The following is a 17,088-nucleotide window of genomic DNA, read 5'->3' as shown; positions in this document are numbered from 1 at the left end:
CAGTTACCAGTTATTCGGGCGAATCGCTATCGCTGTTGTTGTTGCTGCTGCTGTTGTTGTAGTTGAGCATGTTTCGCCTGCATTTTACGGAACAAATCGCCAGCTCTCTGCTGTGAATCCTTTTCCTTTCGCTCTAATTCAGCAATAGAGGCATCGGTCCTTTTTAATTCCCCATTAATGTATTCCAGACGGTTATTCACGATTGCCTTGGCATCATTTTGGTCTTGAAGGATAAGAGCAGGACCAATGAGCTTGTATACTTTAGAGTCAGGCTCTAGCTTGTTCATTTCATCCCGCACTATCTCATTTTCAGTTTTCTGAGCACCAAGTTTGCGACGTGCTTCAATCAGCTTAGATTTCTTCCCGCCAAGCTCTTGATTTTCCTTAAGAATAACCTGGAGCTGGTCATTCATGGCTTTGATCTCGGGTGGAAGCTGTTGCTGTTGCTGCATTGCGTATACGCTTCGTATTTATTTGCGTGGACTGATTTCTTACAAGAACCAATAAAAACGGGAAAAAAAAAGAATATTTAAAAGGACCAGGAAAGAAAAAACCACAGGAATATGTCTCTTAAAATCATAACAGTAAACAAGAGAAAAAGTTATCAAAAGCATCCATACATTTAGAAACTGCTATGGGCTGAGACATAATCGCTCCCTTCTGCTGCATGACGTGCAACAAAGTTTAGAAAACGAAAAAAAAAAAAAAACTTAAATTTACCGTGATAACTAAACACACTAAGCTCTCCGCTTTCGATCAGACTCTAAATCCCCTTTGTTGACAATTGGCCATGAATCAATCTGCAACAAGAATGGAAGGTACATATAAACCTTATCACGGTACCTTTTGTCTTCTTCAATAGGGTTTCGTTCAAGATATACAGTTTTCAAAGTATTTTTAAAGGCGCTCAATTTTCCCACTTCATCCCAGTTTTCTATATTACCATCAGTGAGCCAAAACTCTTCAAGAAGTGGCATAGTTTGTGGATTAATTACATCGGCATTTATAGAAGATATCGGATTAAAGCTAAGATCGATAATCCGTACCTCAGAAAGACGCTCCAGGTTTTGAATTGACGTTAATCCATTCTCCGAAAGGTATACCTCACGTAAATGAGGATTTCCATCGGGGCCCAGAAAGTTTTCTGGTTCAATACTTGTGATGCGATTGGCTTGTAAGCTAAGAATTTCTAATGACACCAATTTTTGAATTGATGTACCAATTCCAGTAATTTTATTTTTACCAAGCCATAACTGCTTCAATTTCGTAAGTTTTTCCAAACCAGAACCAATTTCACGAATTCTATTGCCTCCCAATTCAAGCAACTCTAAATTCACGAGGGCGTCCAAATTTTTTATTTCTTTTATTTTGTTCTCTACCAGAAACAACTCCTTTAATGTCGGTGCAAGAGGATCCAACCCATTAATCTCTCGTATTTGGTTGTAACTCAAATCCAATTTAGTAAGATGAGGGAAGGCACTCACCACATCACGCTTGATAGATTCGACCCCTGGAGTTTTTACGCATGAAAAGAAGTCTCTCAATTTACGAATTTTGTTGTCAAAAAAATCTAACTCTTCAAGACGAGAAGCCAAATCTTCTGGAAGAGGAGATAACTCATGGATAAGATTTTTTCGAAGCGAAAGAGATGTACATTCTGTCAGTTTCTCAAGCTCAACTTCATCAAGAGAAAACAAACGAATGTTGTTGATTTCAATAACTTTACTCTTTGTATATATATTAAGTACTGCTTCTGCTACTGCATCACGCTCCGTTTGATTTTGAGGTGGTGGATTTTCATCATCTGCACTCTCATCATCTGAATGTTTCTGGTCTCCTGTATTTCGTGCGGCGAACATTGCCTGAAGTCCTCTTTTTAAGTTTTCCTTTAGTTGTTTTTTCTCATTATTTTCTTCACCAAGAGACGCATTACCTTGTGGCATTTTTATCTTAAACAACCTATTTGTTCTAAATGGAAAACACGCATTTTAAAAAAAAAAAAAAAAGATAGAAATCAATTTCTTATGGTAATTTTAATGTTCACATTCTCCTATTTAAAGGAATCTTTAGTGTAGAACGATAACAAAAGTATGAGATAATCATCATAGGGTTTTACTCGCATTAACAGTCAGACTACTTGGTACTTTTCTTCGCTTGCCTTTTCTTCTTCTCAGCATGTCGCCGGCGCAGGTCACGTACTCCTTCTATTATTTGTCTTCGCAACTGTTTAAAACCTTTCTGTCTTTTATTTACGACATGAGCGAATTGAATTCCAGCCACTTGCTGTGCCAAGGGTTTTTCCCTCTGGGTTACCTTTGTCTCTCCCATCCCCATGGATTCTTCTAGCTTCTTCTGTTCATCATGTTTTTGTTGAAAGCGTTTGCGTTTGATCTGTCTTGATCCACGAAGGCCACGAGGAGTTTTAGTCCCTCCAGTTTTACCTTGCGAGTGGGTGACAATAACAGCCCTTGACCCTCTTCCAAAACCGCGCCCCATTATTCCAAAACACGTCCCTTATACAAAGTAATACAAAAGAAGAATAAAAACAAAGTAAAAGAAACCGTGAAACAATAAAGAATATCATACAAAAGCAATACTTCAGGAAAAAACACTGCACATTGATCAGAAAATTCAGAAAAAAAAACCCGAGGGACATTCTTCTGGTTATTATATCGGCCAAAAAAAGATAGTATCACTGGCAAGAAACGAAAACAGCAACCCATTAACAGCAACAGAGGCTTTTACCAAGAAAATGCTTATCTCTAGAAGAAACAAGTCAAAGAAGAACCAATCAAATCATCCATTTCCTTACAAACACCGCAGAGAGCTCACAAAAGAATAGGATTTTATTTTTAAAAAAAAATAATAATAGGTTAAAAAGCGAGTGCCATAAAATGCAGTCACCAAACCAGAATCTTTCTCAGGCAAAGCACACCATCGAACCCAGCTCTAGAATCAGAAAGGTTTGCCGCGCAAGCAAACCTGAAAAAAAAAAAAAAGAAAGAAAAAGAAGAGACACAAGTTCTCCATCTATTGGCATTGAAGTTTCTCTCACCCACCACCCACGTCACATTTCATAAAAAAAAAGGAGATCACAACCTTTTTTTTGTTTTTTGAGAGGAGCTACGACACTAGCAAAGAACCCACTTGAGACACCAGAGAGGTGCGAGAAAGTGGGTGATGAGTGGGGTAGAAAGTTCTGTCTCGTTTTCTTTCCCTCTTATTTATTTTGTTCCAATCATAAACCGAGGCCGCGCCAACATTTGCTTTCACTTTGCCCACCCAAAAAGGCGCCGCCAATCGCCCTGCCGGTTTCGGAAGCGTTGGGCGAACAACGCCCTTCCGTTTAATCGGCCCAATGCCGCCACTTGACATTCACCAATTGTATCAGTATTACTTCGGGCCTGGCGCCCGACACCCCGCCCAGCGCCAAAACGATCCCCGGCGGCACGATAAAACAACCACCAACCCAATGGCGGGAAGGGGCCCCTCGGTCTGCCGTTTCCGAGGGGAACCGCCCCCATTCTTTCCGCAGGAAAATCTGAGCCCCATGCGGACGGCAAAGAACGCCATGGGCATGGATGTTGGGGTGGATTCCCGCGCCTTCGGACCTCGGGCGGGCAGAAGGCAGAAAGGCACACACCCCAAGCGGCACAGCGACAACGGGAAAAAAAAAAACAACCCGGAGCCATTCCCAGGCGCCAGGCGATGACCCAGGCGACCCTCCAAACGATAGGGAATTCCGTTGGCCGCCCGTTTCCCCCCGATGGTCTTTACGAGCGGGGTTCGGGGACTCTTTCAACCAGCGCCGCCGCACCTTCCTTGCCCAAGGCCCGAATGGCAAAGTCACCGCTTAACCCTGCGCGTCTTGCTGTTCGAAGTTGGGATCAACCCAAAACGCCTTGCTAAAGAGCGTTTGGGCCGGCGTTCCGCTTGGAAACGGCAGGGCTGCATCCTGGCGCGTTCGCCAAAAGCGGGGTTCCTTACGAACTGTACGGCGGTTAACTGCTGCAATTGGGGATGGGGATGGCCACAAAGGCGCCCAAGAACTTGTGCAACCACTCTTTAATTCCTAACGGCATCTGCGAAAGCAAACGGGGCGACCGGAAAAGACTTAATAGGGCCCTTTACGCTATTAACTGATCCAAGGAAATCATTTAATTATCCCACTGGATAGGCAAAAGGCCTTTAATATCCTTATAACCTGGTTGTGTTGGTTTTCTTGGCGCTCCAGAAAACTAAGTTTAAGAAGAATTTTTTTCTGAAGGAGGTAATTTCCTAAAATGTTAAGACCTACCTAACAAAAAAAAAAAAAAAAACATTTAGGCCCCCACATTATTTCCTAATGCCTTTTCCCGATTGAGTTTTGCCATGGCGAAGCGGTTTCAGAGTCCAGGATCTAGTGCTGAGAAGGGAAAAGGCAAGGTTTGGCAATGTTTTATTCTGTGACGTGCACCTTCAACCACCAAGGCACCAATATAATACAACACCGGGACGGGTCATTCCATATTGGATAAAAATTGAATCAGACAAGATCCTTGGGGCACGCATCGGGGGCATTGAGCGAACCTTATAATGGCACTTTGCTTCGCCAAGCGCCTGGGGAGGAACACGGCGCAGCGATGTAATAAAAACCACTGCCACCCCAATGGTAGGTATGGTTTTTCACCGCTTGGGAAACCAATTGGGGTAAAGGAAATCTGGACCCCACCCCTTCTTAAGAGATATTTCAATATTCCTTTTTTCGTTTGCGAAATTGATGTCGGCGCCCATACCCAGAAGGGAGATGGAAGGAAAACAAGGACCCCAAAGGATTCGCAGAGCCACAGCCAAACCCATTCACAGAAGGCGGCGGACACCTCCGCAGGCCACAACTGAGTCATGTTGACAAAAAAAAAAACGAGCAAAGAGGCAAGGCCAGAAAGCAAAAAAAAAAAAAAACCGACTGGCAACTAAAAAAAGGAACCCCCATACGATACGACACGTGCGTTGAGAAAAAAATTCTCCGGATAACGCTTTTTAGTGACACCACTAAACCTTGTGATGTCGTACACCGATGGCGCGCCACAAGCAAACGCAACCACCACACCAAACTAAAATTTCCAAAACGAATATTTGCGCCACAACCCTTCCCACGAGAGCTGGGGTCAAGAAAACCTAAACCGAAACGTTTCTGTTAAATTTGTGCGGCATCATCCCTAGCAATTTCTTTGCCTGGTTGGATTAGGGAAACCGAGCCCCACACCTATCCCACCATACGTTGCTTTTTCGGGGATTCCGGCGTTTTGAAATTTCCAACCCAACTAATTTTTTTTATTGCATTCTTCGTTTCTTTATGGACCTTACTTTAATGGAACGTCTGCACGACTACCGCTGTAGAGGACCAATTGCCGACTTACGAGTGGCTCCGAAGAGGAAGAAGATCCCTTTATTTTATAGGATCCTCAAGCTCTTGTAATATGATTTTTCTTGCAGCCCGTTCCCATACGAGAGAACCAGTCTACGAGAAATCTGATCGAGTAAACCCTACCAGATCTCTCAACTCTTACTGTTCTTACCCAGAACCCGTCCTTCAGTCTCCTTTCTGTTATTATTTTTCGGTTTTTTTGTGAAAGATTGGCCTCAATGAAGCCGCAGATGTTTTTCTGCTTGTTGGGTCGGCGACAGGCGTCTTGAGCTTACTCTTCTATCAAGGTTTCCATATTCGTGCTCGACACTGATTTTAGAGAGGTGGGGAGGTCTTACAGAGGGGGAGGTAAGCTGCGTAGGGTTTTTCTTGGTTGTGAAGACTGTGGCACAGTGTAGTTCCGCTCCACCGAAATAAGGAAGTGAGCTAACCGCTTAGAAAAACATAGTTTCTTCAGGGGTATATCATCAATTATCGCAAATTGAACCCGCAGTGTATGAAGAGTGGGGCAACTCAAAAGATGCAGAGCTGTTTCTTCTCATTCGTCTCGTTGGCTGGTGTTCGCGCGAGAGTAGGGTGATACCCGTGACGTGATATTCGGTGTAGAGTTAGGCCTGATTTACCCATACACATTGACCACCGCATGGGGAGCAGACTAATGCCGGAAGGTCTCTTGTTTTTGCCGGTTTATTTTGTGAATGGTTGGAGTTCGCTTTTGTTGGTATTTCCCTGTCTATCGTGGAAACCCCTGCAGTGGGCGAGAGGAAGTCTAGGTTGGCGTAGAACTTCTGGTTTTAACAAGGGTTTTTGTGGAGAGCAAGCCTCTTGGCCTGTGTAAGCCCAGCTGAGTTCCACTGCATTCCGCGCAGTGAAGGGCCGGGATTTTCCCCTACATCACCACTCAGCAGTAACCTGGTGCGGGTGATACTGCTGATAGCACGTCGGCAAGTGCCCAAGGACATTCTTGGATATATTTTTGCCCCAGCACGATGCCGCTGGCCCCGGTGCTTTATAACGCCGTAACCTAAGGGCCAACGGGTATTCCAAAAGAAAAACGTCGCTGGCTCTTGGCTTCCTCCGACAATACGAAGTACTGGACCTTGGCACCGCGATGAGTTGGCCGGCATTGCCAAGGAATTCAACTAATGCCACCGCGGTTTGGCCGGGGGGAAGCGCCGCTTCTTTTCCGTACAGCGGCGCATCGCACAAGACCAGAAAAACAGTTGGAGCGATCACCCCCACATCACCACTACCAGAAAAAGGGTGGGGCTTTGGAAATTGCTGTATGTTCTTCCGCGCTTCCTCCATAATGAGTTGCAAAAGTTAGGGAGCAAGCGTCTTAAAGCGAAAAGAAAAGAAAGTCGGGCGCGCTTCCTGCAGGCAGGAAATGCCCTGGACAGGCTCGCAGAAAGGCGCGCCACCAACATCCCACCGAACCCCTAAGGGACTTCGGAAGAAGAGAGAATGTGGCCACTTAACAATGCGCCAAACAATTTGAATCGGCATTTCGTGCGGCAATAAAGTAATGTATTAAACATGCATAGACGAAGTTTTTTTTTCACATTGAAAGGGAGGTGCCGGCGACCGTGCCATAGAACAAAGCGTTCCTCACGAACCTCAAAAACGAAATTCGTACCCAGAAACAGCGAACACCGGGCCCGGGGAGAGGGAAGGGGCGCCAACGGAATTGAGACGCTCACGGCCCGACGCGCCCACCCAACACCGTGAATTTATCCCGCTCAAAAATTTTGAATCGCACCACAAATCATTGCCAGCGGAGCAAATCGAAAGCAAAACGTACGACAACAACAAATTGGGGGCGATCTTTCCCATCGATAACGCTTCCCCCTCGGCACGGCAGCCGTTAACAATTTTACCATGACACCCACTCCTCCTAACGATCCGTGCATCGCGGCGTCGTTTTCAGAGGTCAACCGCATCGCAAAACGCACGTGGACCTCAACAGTATGGGAACAGCGAGCCGCAACAATGAGAGGATCCATCGCGTTTACAGCGCAGAACAATTTACAGATTCAGGAAGAAGATATTCCGTTATTTATCATAAGTTTGAAATTTCAAAAAAAAAAAAAAACAGCGCGTTACAATATACGCGAACAACGACCGCCATGATGGCGCCAAGGGGGTCGCCAACTCAAATGTTTCCGGCGGGCTGGAAAAGCCAACGGCCGCCGACACCACATAAAAGAAGAAATCCCCATGTTGAGATGGGGGTCGGACATGGCCAGTGATATTCTGCCAGAGGAAAAGGATCGATTGGCTTTACGGCTGGGTTGGGTTACAGCCAACCGTCGGGGAGAAATAGAAAAACTTCAGAGAGAAAAATTTACACCGAAAAGTCGGGATTCAAACGCCATAATAGTGGATTGGGGAGCCCTTTCCCAAGACATCCGGGGGCGATCCAAACAGGGCCACGAGGCATTCGGCAATCGGTGAAGAAGGCGCACGGTGCGTCAAAGCAATCGTAAAAGGAATGACGGATGACAAAAACTTTCAAAGAAAGGAATATGATTTCATAGGAGTACACTTTAACCACAGGGAAAACAAGGTTTCCCTAAACTAAAAGAGAAAGAAGTTGCAAGAAGCATTATTATTGGAACACTCAACAGTTGAAGAATTGGAGGGTAAAGTATCGCACGCGATGTGCGCGGCAGGAGTGTGGGGTGAATCTGTTTTCCCTTATTATTTTTTCTTAAAAATAGTGCGTCGGCGATTGTCATGTTTAAATTGAGGTTTTTTATGGCCACAAGATCAGGCAAATTTACCATCAAATGTGAGGGAAATTAGGCGAATTGGCTCAAAACATTTTTAGAAAACGAGACAGTTCACCCACCACAGCAGTTGTCATCCATCGCAACGCTAGTAACGGACACATCCATATACGGGTGGAGGGCGTTGTTATTCAGGGATTCAGGGAAAGTTTTGGCGGCAGGTGGTGCATGGGCGCATTCACCCCACACATGATACCCCAAGCGGAGGTGCGTGCCGTTCATCTCGCATTACACGGTTTTAAAATACGTCTGATTGACTGGCCCCTCGGATATTCGCATAGAAAACACAACGATAATGTACATTATGCCAAAAGGAAACACGCATTCACAGCCGTAGGCGGCGAAAGCCAAGACCGTAGAGTTCGCGCTCGCACGGAATATGAGTTCCTCGCAGTTGCGTCGCATCGGAGGGCTTTACTGCGGACGGGGTATCTGGATTTCAAACTGCAGCAATATGGAAGCGTCTAAAGGGGTGCAACTTGCGATGGGTAGAGCAGGAAACGGGTTAAAAGGGTTTCCCAGCACTTCTATTTCGCCAGTTCTAGCATTTGTTGGGGAACGGCCATCAGGGGTAAAAAATATCGGGATGCCCACACATATCCGGTGCGGGAACGTAAGGGTCAAGACGTAAAGAAAAATATTCTTGCTCTTTTTTTTTCTTTATCTTTATTAGAGGGACAGTAAGGCTTAGATTATTTTTTACTCTTGCGAAGCTCAAGCTGATCGCATGAAATTTAGGATCAAATATTCTTGGTTTGCCAACAAAATAGGCTGCAGAAAACATCTTAAGAAAATAAACTTTCAGATTTTATCCTTTCCCACCAAAGAAAAGGCTTTGTGAGAAAATGGTGTCTTGGCTTGAATCTTCAAACCAGAAAACTAATCTGCTCAATAATATTCATACCGCAGTGCAATAAAATAAAGCTGTACAAAAGCAGAAAGATTCCAAATACAATGCGTTTTTTATTTATTTTCTCAAAGGATTTTGTTGGTGATCCTTTCGTCCTTCTAGTTTTCGGCATAATTTGTTTTAAAGGAGGTTTCGGAAAGAATATGCATCTGGAGTTGGCCTGTTGCAGTCAATGCTTTGTGGGTGTTTGTAATCTTTTTCTTTACTTTGGGCAAGGCGGGGCCAGAGGGAGCACCGCTTGAAGGACTAGAAAGAATATAAGTTTTTTTTTTTGTCAGCTTGCGAAAAGAATGATCGAGTCTTACTGTTTTTAGTGAACAAATTCTGTACTGGAGTTTTAACATTTGGGTAAAAGAGTGTTTTTTTCCAATCCTACAGTTCTGTCAATCGTAAGTTTCTGAAAAGTAAGTTTTTAAGTAAGGAAAATGATAACTACAACCAATCCGATATTTACAGCATTAGAGTGGCGGATTTGCGCCAAGGCTTTCCAAGATTTCGTGCGCCAATTTGGACCAACATCATTTTCCTTTAAGACCAGCGGATATGCCGCAATACAGTTTTCACATAGATGGCCTTCTGATTTTAGACGGCGATGATACACTTAAAGTAAAAATAGGACAAGAAGACTTTATGGACTGGGAGGCCTTGTGCCCTTCCATTATTAACTTTACAATGCCTCGGAATCAAAACTTTCTACATGTTTTCGAGACGACATACAATTTATTCAGTGCAGAATGGGCAGCACTGAGAGAGGAAGCTACAAAGATACATTATGAGTATGACCGCGCACAAGCACAGTTAGAACACGAAGACTTTAGTGTACAACAAAACGCAAATATACAACTCCAGGAGTTGCAGAACCAAATGGCACAGATTTATCAGGAGGCCCCCTCGCGAAAATGCAACAGGCTGAGACGCAGAAGCAATTGCAAAAAACGCAAGCGCAACTGGCAAAACACACAGGCACAGTTGGCGGCATCCCGCGTACTATGCAACCAAACGCTGAAGGAATTGCGGCGGCTGCGAAATCAGCATACAGCGACGCAGTCTCAACTAGAGGCGGCGCTTGAAAAATTAAACGAAAAGGGACAACAGAGCGTTCCGGATACAAGCCATATAACCGCACCAAAAGTACCCCCACAAAAAAAGGGAGAAATTTATCAAGTTGGGCATGGAAGTCGGAACCGGCTTTACCGACTACGGAGGAACGGCCGAAGATGGGCATTCGCGGAATACAGGAATTACGACAACCAATTTGGACCGAAAGCTGCCGGCCTGAAGAAAAAATACGGACATTTGAAGGACTAATGGAGTTTTTGATGGATGCATCACCCAGCGAATTGCCGGCTGCCTACCAGCGACTTTTTCCCAGGCCAGTTAACCCCGGTTTATTTTTTAATGATGTATGGAATAATTTTGTACAATGGCTGGACTCCGTTCGCAACGAGGGGATATCAGCACAGCTGATCCAAATGGGACGACAGGTATGCACACAACTCAGGGTAATACAAACGGTAAAAGATAACCCAGGACTAAAGGTAACCAGACGCAGGCAAGTTATGGAAGAGCCTCAACTAAAAGAAGACCCATTTTTGCAGGCCGCTGCTAAGATAAGGCGGAAACATTCTGCACCACCACCCAGTAAGGCACGCTGTTACAGATGCGGTCGCATCGGGCACTACAGCATGACGTGCCGTGTAAATTTACAGAAAGAAACATATACACCAAAAAACGATTATCGGTCCCGGAAACAATGAAAACCGGGGGCCGGACAAATACGATACGTAAAGAAGAACAATTTTCAGGAATGGACGCGTCCACTCAACACCGTGGTTTTCTTCCGTTCCCATATTCAAACGGGTATACAAAAAGTTTTAACAGTAAATACGCAACATCAAAACAAACACGAGAAATTACAAGAACTACAAGAGGTTTTCCCATCAGGTACACTCCCCCAGGGTACGACTTCAATAAACGAGGTAACATTGATTCCAGCAAGAACCAACGATCCGTACATCGTGGCGTTGGCATCAGAGGCCAACCGCATCGCGAAACATATGTGGACCCATACAACATGGGAACAGCGAGGTTCAATAATGCGCCGGTTCATAGAGTTCACTACAAAAAAACAATTTAGAGGTACAGAAAGAAAACATCCCACTATTTATAGTAAGTTTACAACTGGCAAAGAGCAGCACGATTCAATATACGCGCACACTAATTACCATGCTGGCATCGGCCAGAATACCCGCTCAAATGTTTTTGATGGGTTTACAGAAGACGGCAGCGCAGGACCCGATAAAACAAGCACGTCCAATGTTAAGATGGGAATTGGATATGATAATCGATACTCTTCCATTGGAAACAGATCTAGTAGCACTACGCCTGTCTTGGGTTACAGCCACTCGATGGGGAGAAATAACAAAGTTTCAGAAACAAAATTTCGTACCGCACGAGCAAGATCCCAATGCCATAATAGTGGATTGGGGAGCGCCGCCAAAGACTTTCAAGAGCGACCCGCACAGGGCAGCGGGGTACGTGGTAATTCAAGGAGCAGACGCACAACGCGTCAGAGCAACCATAAAAGGAATGGCAAGCGACGAAAAGTTAACCACAATAACCACAAAAGATATGGAAAATATTCTTCGGCCATACGGAATGACGGCTCGCTCCGTAAAGAGAGGAGCTTTGGCCCACGCCGCGGCAGCAGTGGTCGAACACGATCTCGACCCACGGTTATTAACACAGTTAGGGAAACATGCAGATCCAATGGAACTCCCACGCAGCACGGTGTGATATCTAGGCCATTGAGCCGCAACATTAAACGAATCGGCACACCTCACATCATTAATTTAAGAGAATTGGGAAAATGGGCAGCGGAACAATGGGACACACCAGAAACCGCAACACAACATTTTGGCGTCCCCTTCAAAGGGCACAATATTCTGCGACGATCACACCGCACCAGAGTGGCAACGAGCGATGAAGAAGCATGATTACCGTTGCAACAAATAGACGTCGGAACACTGTCCACCCATTGGATTAGAGAACGCCTGAATAATAGTGCCGGGAGGCGTTGGGACGAGGTGTGGCAGATTATGCAGAAACCCGAGTTGCACACCAGAAGGAGGGAATCCAATTTAAGAATCAACAGCGCTGATGCGCAGCGTATGAAGGAAGCAGGAATTATTTGCACAGCTTCATCACACCCAACCACGGGATGGGCAGTACCGTTTACGGTGGTGGGGGGCGAACCCTCCGGGCAGAGAAGGCGATTTATCGCGTGACCACGGGAAAAAAATGAGAAGGATGATTATGAGGCTGATGTTCCTCTAGGACACATTTCCCAATACCTGGATGCAGTTTGCGGCGAAACTGCAACGTTATTTGATTTAAAGGCATCATTTTTCCAGGTGGCTCTGCCATTTAACATACGCGCAAGTTTTCGTTGCCGTACGGAATCAGTGGAACTCGTTGAGTTCACTCGCCTTCCTATGGGTTATAAATGTAGTCCAAAGATTTTAAATACCATTACAAGAGTTCTGGATGGTGATCCGGAAGTGGTAATACCACAGTATGTGATACCCAAAGATTTAAAAATACATGTTTGGATTGATAATATCCGAATAAGTGGTCCACACAAAAAGGTGGAGGCTTGGGGGCTGCAAATGTTACATAACATGCAACACTGAGGTGCCACCATCGGGGAACAGCAGCTAAATACAAAGGAATATGATTTTATAGGGTACATTTCAATCACAAGAACAACACGGTTTCTTTAAGTGAGAAAACACTGAAGAGGTTGCGGTAGGCACCTTCTCTAGATAACCCGAGAGTCTAAGAATTGGAGAGTACAGTATCGCGTATGATGTATGCGGGAGGGGTAAGGGGAGAATCCCTTTTCCCTTATTATTTCTCTCTACAAATTGTACGTCGACGTTTGTCACGTTTAAATAAAGCCACAAGACCCGGCAAATTTGTCGGCTACTGTCAAAGACATTGGTCACAGTTGGCTCAACACACTGTTAACAAACGAACCGGTTCATACACCACAGATGTTTCCCTCCACGGCAACACTGGTAACAAACGCCTCCATGTACGGATGGGGAGCGTTATTATTCAACAATTCAGGAGAAGTTTTGGCAGCCGGTGGTGCGTGGGAGCATAGACCCTACATGATATCCCAAACAGAGGCACGCGCCGTTCATCTCGCTTTACGATGATTTAAACCGCATTTGACGGGTCCGTTGGATATTCGCGTTGACAATACAACGGTTATGAACATTATGCAAAAAGGAAACACGCATTCACAGGCGTTACTGAAGGAAGCCAACGCCATAGATAGAGTTTTGCACTCATACGGCATAACAGCAAAGTGGAGCTACGTAGTTTCAGAGCAGAACCCGGCGAACGGCATATCGAGAGGTAAATTTATCAAGCAATCGGACTTAGCGAAGTGGTGGAACTTGCGAAGGGGAGAGCGGGAATCAGGCTAAAAGGGACTTCTCAGCACTTCCTTTTCGTTAGTTCTTAGGATGTTTTTTCAATAGTATAACTGTCTGGTAAAATACAATTTTTTTTTTATATATATCATGGGGTTCCAATTCGTGGAGGTCAAATACATGGTTTTCTTTGTTCTTCTGTTTTCTTGTTTTTGGTAGAAGTAATGCTAAGAATATTCAAGCATACTATTTACAAGTATGGCTTTGATCCCGTGGTCTTTTGATCGGAGGGTTAATCTGCAGAGGCGTTTGGAATGTCACACAGACCAAAAATAGACCTACAAAGGTGGTTTTGAACTTAATTAACGGGCTTTCTGCTTCAAAATGTGAGGTCCTCACTACTATTACCGAACAGGGACTCTGTTTAGATGACGGCGCGCATTGAAAAGTTTGGCTGCATTCTTCCAAGTTTAACCGGGTGGCAGGTGCGCAGACCACCAATTGGCCCAAGTTTTGAGAACCATTTTTTTTCCCCTCCTTTCAGAAATTAAAAACGTTTGTTCTGAGCAAGGCGCGCCTGCTGCCCAGAGGGGTGCGTTAAACAAAGATTGCGCTCAAGATATGCATGAATTTTAAGAGAAATGGGATTTGCTTGGGAGCAGAGGGCGGCATTGGAGCACCAAAATATTTCATCGCTTGCGGGTGCGTTTACCGAAGATGAGGGCCTTATTCGTCAGAGCAAGGCGAAGATCAACAGCCAGCGTGATGCCTTTAAGGGCCGATGGGAAAGGCGAATCGGGATTGGCAAAGGTTGGGCCAACAGCCAACCGCCAGGCAATGGGAATTATAGAGGCTGACTTCTGCGCTTGAAAAACTCGCGCAAAACGTTCCCCAAAGTCAGCCCAAAAGAAAAAACGGACGGGCAGGCGGATCCGATGGCGGGAATCGCTTCTTTTCGCGGGCGGCATCGGGCCCTCGGGAGAAGGGGGCCGGTAAGAAAACTAACGGCCATCTGAAACCAGGGGCGCCCTCGTTTGGTGGGGTTGGGAATCGGGCGCCGCCCGCCGCTACCGCAGAATGGCGGGGGTGTGCCGTTCAGGCACGGCGGCGGCGGCGAGAACAAGGAAGGAGATGAAGGAGGGGCGGATATAACAGAAGAGGGAAAAAAAAAAGATGATCTCGCCGCTTGGGCCCCAGACTGCACAATAGGGAAATTTCAGCTCTGGAAGTAACTTTGCGAAGTGGGTTTGATTATCGGAGGCAAAAGCCTATAGAGGTTAAGGAACCTTTGAAACCCTTTATGATTAAACGAAGTTAATTCAGGAAACAGTCCACCCGTTTCCGTTTATAATGGGTTAGGGTGAAAAAGCGTCGGCTAATTTTCGTACCGCTTTATTATAGGATGGGAATTTTTCTTTCGCAAAGTCGCTTGCGCTGTCGTGGCTTTATACGGCTTGAAACGGCGCCGGCGTTTTCGTAAAGGCAACGCGGCCTTTGCTTGGCCAGGAACGGGGTGTCAAGAGCCTTGTTTTCTTGCGTTGTAAGCTTTTTGGCCATTCGACATCCGTGTGCAATGTGCGGTTGCCGAAAACAATGGGCCACGCCACGACACCCATAACCAAACGTGGTACTCAAAAAACTTTTGAGGGGCTGCTTCCTGTCGTTAGTGAATGTGGGGAGGGGCAGTCCCGATTGACAAAGTCCCCGCCGGTTCGCTTCGAAGGGCCGCAGGGCCTCGTTTTCACCCTTTTATGCGTGCGGCATCTCTTAATCGAAGGCCCAGGGGTTCCACATTGCCCACCAGCAGCGTTCCGCTTTGGTGCGGCGAAACCCCGGCATCTCCCATTTAGGAAAAAATATACGCGGATAGCAAACGCCAACGCGAGCAAGATGCGGGACACCATCGATGTGACAACGGAGAGACTCGTTGGCAGGGCGGTTTGAAACGTTTTGCCGAGCCCACGGGAAACCGATGAAAGAGGAGAGCGCAATAGCTTTCATCACCGCAAACGGTTTGGACCCATAGCCAATTTTACAGTAGGCACGAATGCTGAGGGTCGTGATATGTGAGGGCACAACGCCCATGGACATGCTGAGAATGGGATTGCAGGAGATGGCGGCGCATTCAGAGATTAAACCAGGACAGAGCATCATCATAGCACTAGAAGGGCTAGAGCATTTCAGTCGCGCACGAATTAGAAGGATCAAACAGCGTTCCGCTTGCCGCAGATCACAGCGATTCGATGGTCGGAAATCGTAACTTTGACGAAAACGAACTTTCTGCAGCTCGGGGGTCGGAGCTGTGATTTTGGATGGGGCCGAGGTTACAAAAACAGTTAAAATGGATCCCCATCAAGCCTCCCGCTTTATAAAAAAAGACGCAGGGCAAGGGCGCGTTTGCTCCCATACGACTGCCGGCCGCTTTGCGCCCATAAGAGTATCCCACACATTTGACAACCAACAACGTGGAACGTATTCTGGCTTCATATGGTGGCACTGCTCATTCGAACAAGTGCGGTGCATTGAGGCATGTGGCAGAATTGATTGAGGTCCACAGCATGAATCCGCACGCGATCACGCAGCTCGCAAAACATGTGAATCCGTTCGACCTCCCGCAGGAAATGGCTTGATATCTTGCCACCACACGGCATTGCTCACAAACGTTTCTTCGATGTTGGCGTTGATGTGATAAAGGTTTTTCATACTGGTTTCGAGTCTTGGATTCCTCCCGAAAAGGAAAAGATAAAAAGAGGTCATAGTACGATCATACATCTTCGGCATAAGCGCACACAAATTGCATCAGTAAACGAAGAAAGTAGAACCCCTCTACAGCCAGTTCAGGTAGCGGTACTTGATATTGGTTAGATTGTATCCTGCTTGGACGGGGAGTTTTTCTGTTGTTTCTAACACATTTGGTCTTCGCTCGGATTAAACCCATACTAGCGTCCGAGAAAAAATTCAAGAGTCATTCCCGTAACGGACGCGGCTCTTTTGCGAAATACGGAGGGTAATAACGGATGCCCCATCATTAGAAACAGGTTCCTAAGCCACGCCGTTTTCTGCCATTGAAGTAAAACCTCAGGAGAAACACCAAAGAAATGGATAGCACGGCCACGCGAGAAAAATAGCGCGACAACCCGACAGACGGTTTGTCACGTGGTGTTCCTTTGCCGGTGGTGGGCTTGGCGAAAGGGGGTTAAAATTGCAAAGGTGGGCGGAGTGGTCTAGAGAGGAAAAGGAACCTTAGAATCTGCCATTTCATAACTCTTCTCGGGATAGTCCTCCGGAAGAAAAGAGAATATCATGTTTAGTGTCTTTTCTTTATTCTTCATGTCAAAGACTGGTTGTGCAGAATGAATTCGCACCTCATAGATTTTTTTTCGTTTCTTTCTGTTAATTTGCCCAGCGGAGTTTGGCCAAAGTAGGAAGGATGTCTTATAAATAAAGATTAGAAAGGCTTAGTAATGTTTTTTACTACTGCAGGACTTATTATTATTCCTTGGTCTTTATGGGGGATATCATTGGTATTAAAAAGTGATG

General features: G+C 45.7%; 11 protein-coding genes across 11 annotated transcripts; 5 read left to right on the top strand and 6 right to left on the bottom strand.

Moving 5' to 3' along the window:
• Positions 1-26: 26 nt before the first annotated feature.
• Positions 27-452, bottom strand: TM35_000381850 (prefoldin subunit; the record flags this gene model as incomplete). The annotated part of the gene is made up of 1 exon (XM_029029599.1): positions 27-452. The coding sequence occupies one exon, from the start codon at positions 450-452 to the stop codon at positions 27-29; it is 426 nt and encodes a 141-aa protein (XP_028879176.1).
• Positions 453-737: 285 nt separating this feature from the next.
• On the bottom strand, positions 738-1,943 carry TM35_000381840 (putative protein phosphatase 1, regulatory subunit,putative; the record flags this gene model as incomplete). The annotated part of the gene is made up of 1 exon (XM_029029598.1): positions 738-1,943. One exon carries the CDS (start codon positions 1,941-1,943, stop codon positions 738-740), a length of 1,206 nt encoding a protein of 401 aa, XP_028879175.1.
• Positions 1,944-2,133: 190 nt separating this feature from the next.
• Positions 2,134-2,496, bottom strand: TM35_000381830 (uncharacterized protein; the record flags this gene model as incomplete). The annotated part of the gene is made up of 1 exon (XM_029029597.1): positions 2,134-2,496. One exon carries the CDS (start codon positions 2,494-2,496, stop codon positions 2,134-2,136), a length of 363 nt encoding a protein of 120 aa, XP_028879174.1.
• Positions 2,497-3,269: 773 nt separating this feature from the next.
• Positions 3,270-3,692, bottom strand: TM35_000381820 (uncharacterized protein; the record flags this gene model as incomplete). Its single annotated transcript, XM_029029596.1, has 1 exon — positions 3,270-3,692. The coding sequence occupies one exon, from the start codon at positions 3,690-3,692 to the stop codon at positions 3,270-3,272; it is 423 nt and encodes a 140-aa protein (XP_028879173.1).
• An 807-nt stretch (positions 3,693-4,499) lies between these two features.
• On the bottom strand, positions 4,500-4,883 carry TM35_000381810 (uncharacterized protein; the record flags this gene model as incomplete). The annotated part of the gene is made up of 1 exon (XM_029029595.1): positions 4,500-4,883. The coding sequence occupies one exon, from the start codon at positions 4,881-4,883 to the stop codon at positions 4,500-4,502; it is 384 nt and encodes a 127-aa protein (XP_028879172.1).
• Positions 4,884-6,301: 1,418 nt separating this feature from the next.
• Positions 6,302-6,715, bottom strand: TM35_000381800 (uncharacterized protein; the record flags this gene model as incomplete). The annotated part of the gene is made up of 1 exon (XM_029029594.1): positions 6,302-6,715. The coding sequence occupies one exon, from the start codon at positions 6,713-6,715 to the stop codon at positions 6,302-6,304; it is 414 nt and encodes a 137-aa protein (XP_028879171.1).
• A 1,649-nt stretch (positions 6,716-8,364) lies between these two features.
• On the top strand, positions 8,365-8,664 carry TM35_000381790 (uncharacterized protein; the record flags this gene model as incomplete). The annotated part of the gene is made up of 1 exon (XM_029029593.1): positions 8,365-8,664. One exon carries the CDS (start codon positions 8,365-8,367, stop codon positions 8,662-8,664), a length of 300 nt encoding a protein of 99 aa, XP_028879170.1.
• Positions 8,665-9,649: 985 nt separating this feature from the next.
• Positions 9,650-10,414, top strand: TM35_000381780 (uncharacterized protein; the record flags this gene model as incomplete). The annotated part of the gene is made up of 1 exon (XM_029029592.1): positions 9,650-10,414. The coding sequence occupies one exon, from the start codon at positions 9,650-9,652 to the stop codon at positions 10,412-10,414; it is 765 nt and encodes a 254-aa protein (XP_028879169.1).
• A 445-nt stretch (positions 10,415-10,859) lies between these two features.
• On the top strand, positions 10,860-11,243 carry TM35_000381770 (uncharacterized protein; the record flags this gene model as incomplete). Its single annotated transcript, XM_029029591.1, has 1 exon — positions 10,860-11,243. One exon carries the CDS (start codon positions 10,860-10,862, stop codon positions 11,241-11,243), a length of 384 nt encoding a protein of 127 aa, XP_028879168.1.
• A 187-nt stretch (positions 11,244-11,430) lies between these two features.
• TM35_000381760 (uncharacterized protein) lies at positions 11,431-12,102 on the top strand (the record flags this gene model as incomplete). Its single annotated transcript, XM_029029590.1, has 1 exon — positions 11,431-12,102. One exon carries the CDS (start codon positions 11,431-11,433, stop codon positions 12,100-12,102), a length of 672 nt encoding a protein of 223 aa, XP_028879167.1.
• Positions 12,103-12,971: 869 nt separating this feature from the next.
• TM35_000381750 (uncharacterized protein) lies at positions 12,972-13,274 on the top strand (the record flags this gene model as incomplete). The annotated part of the gene is made up of 1 exon (XM_029029589.1): positions 12,972-13,274. One exon carries the CDS (start codon positions 12,972-12,974, stop codon positions 13,272-13,274), a length of 303 nt encoding a protein of 100 aa, XP_028879166.1.
• Between the last annotated feature and the right edge of the window lie 3,814 nt (positions 13,275-17,088).

This window comes from Trypanosoma theileri (genome assembly GCF_002087225.1).
Source record: "Trypanosoma theileri isolate Edinburgh chromosome Unknown TM35_Tth_38_V1, whole genome shotgun sequence".
Taxonomy (NCBI): domain Eukaryota; phylum Euglenozoa; class Kinetoplastea; order Trypanosomatida; family Trypanosomatidae; genus Trypanosoma; species Trypanosoma theileri.
The sequence above is the reverse complement of the archived record's forward strand: the minus strand, read 5'-3'. Positions and strand labels throughout refer to the sequence as shown.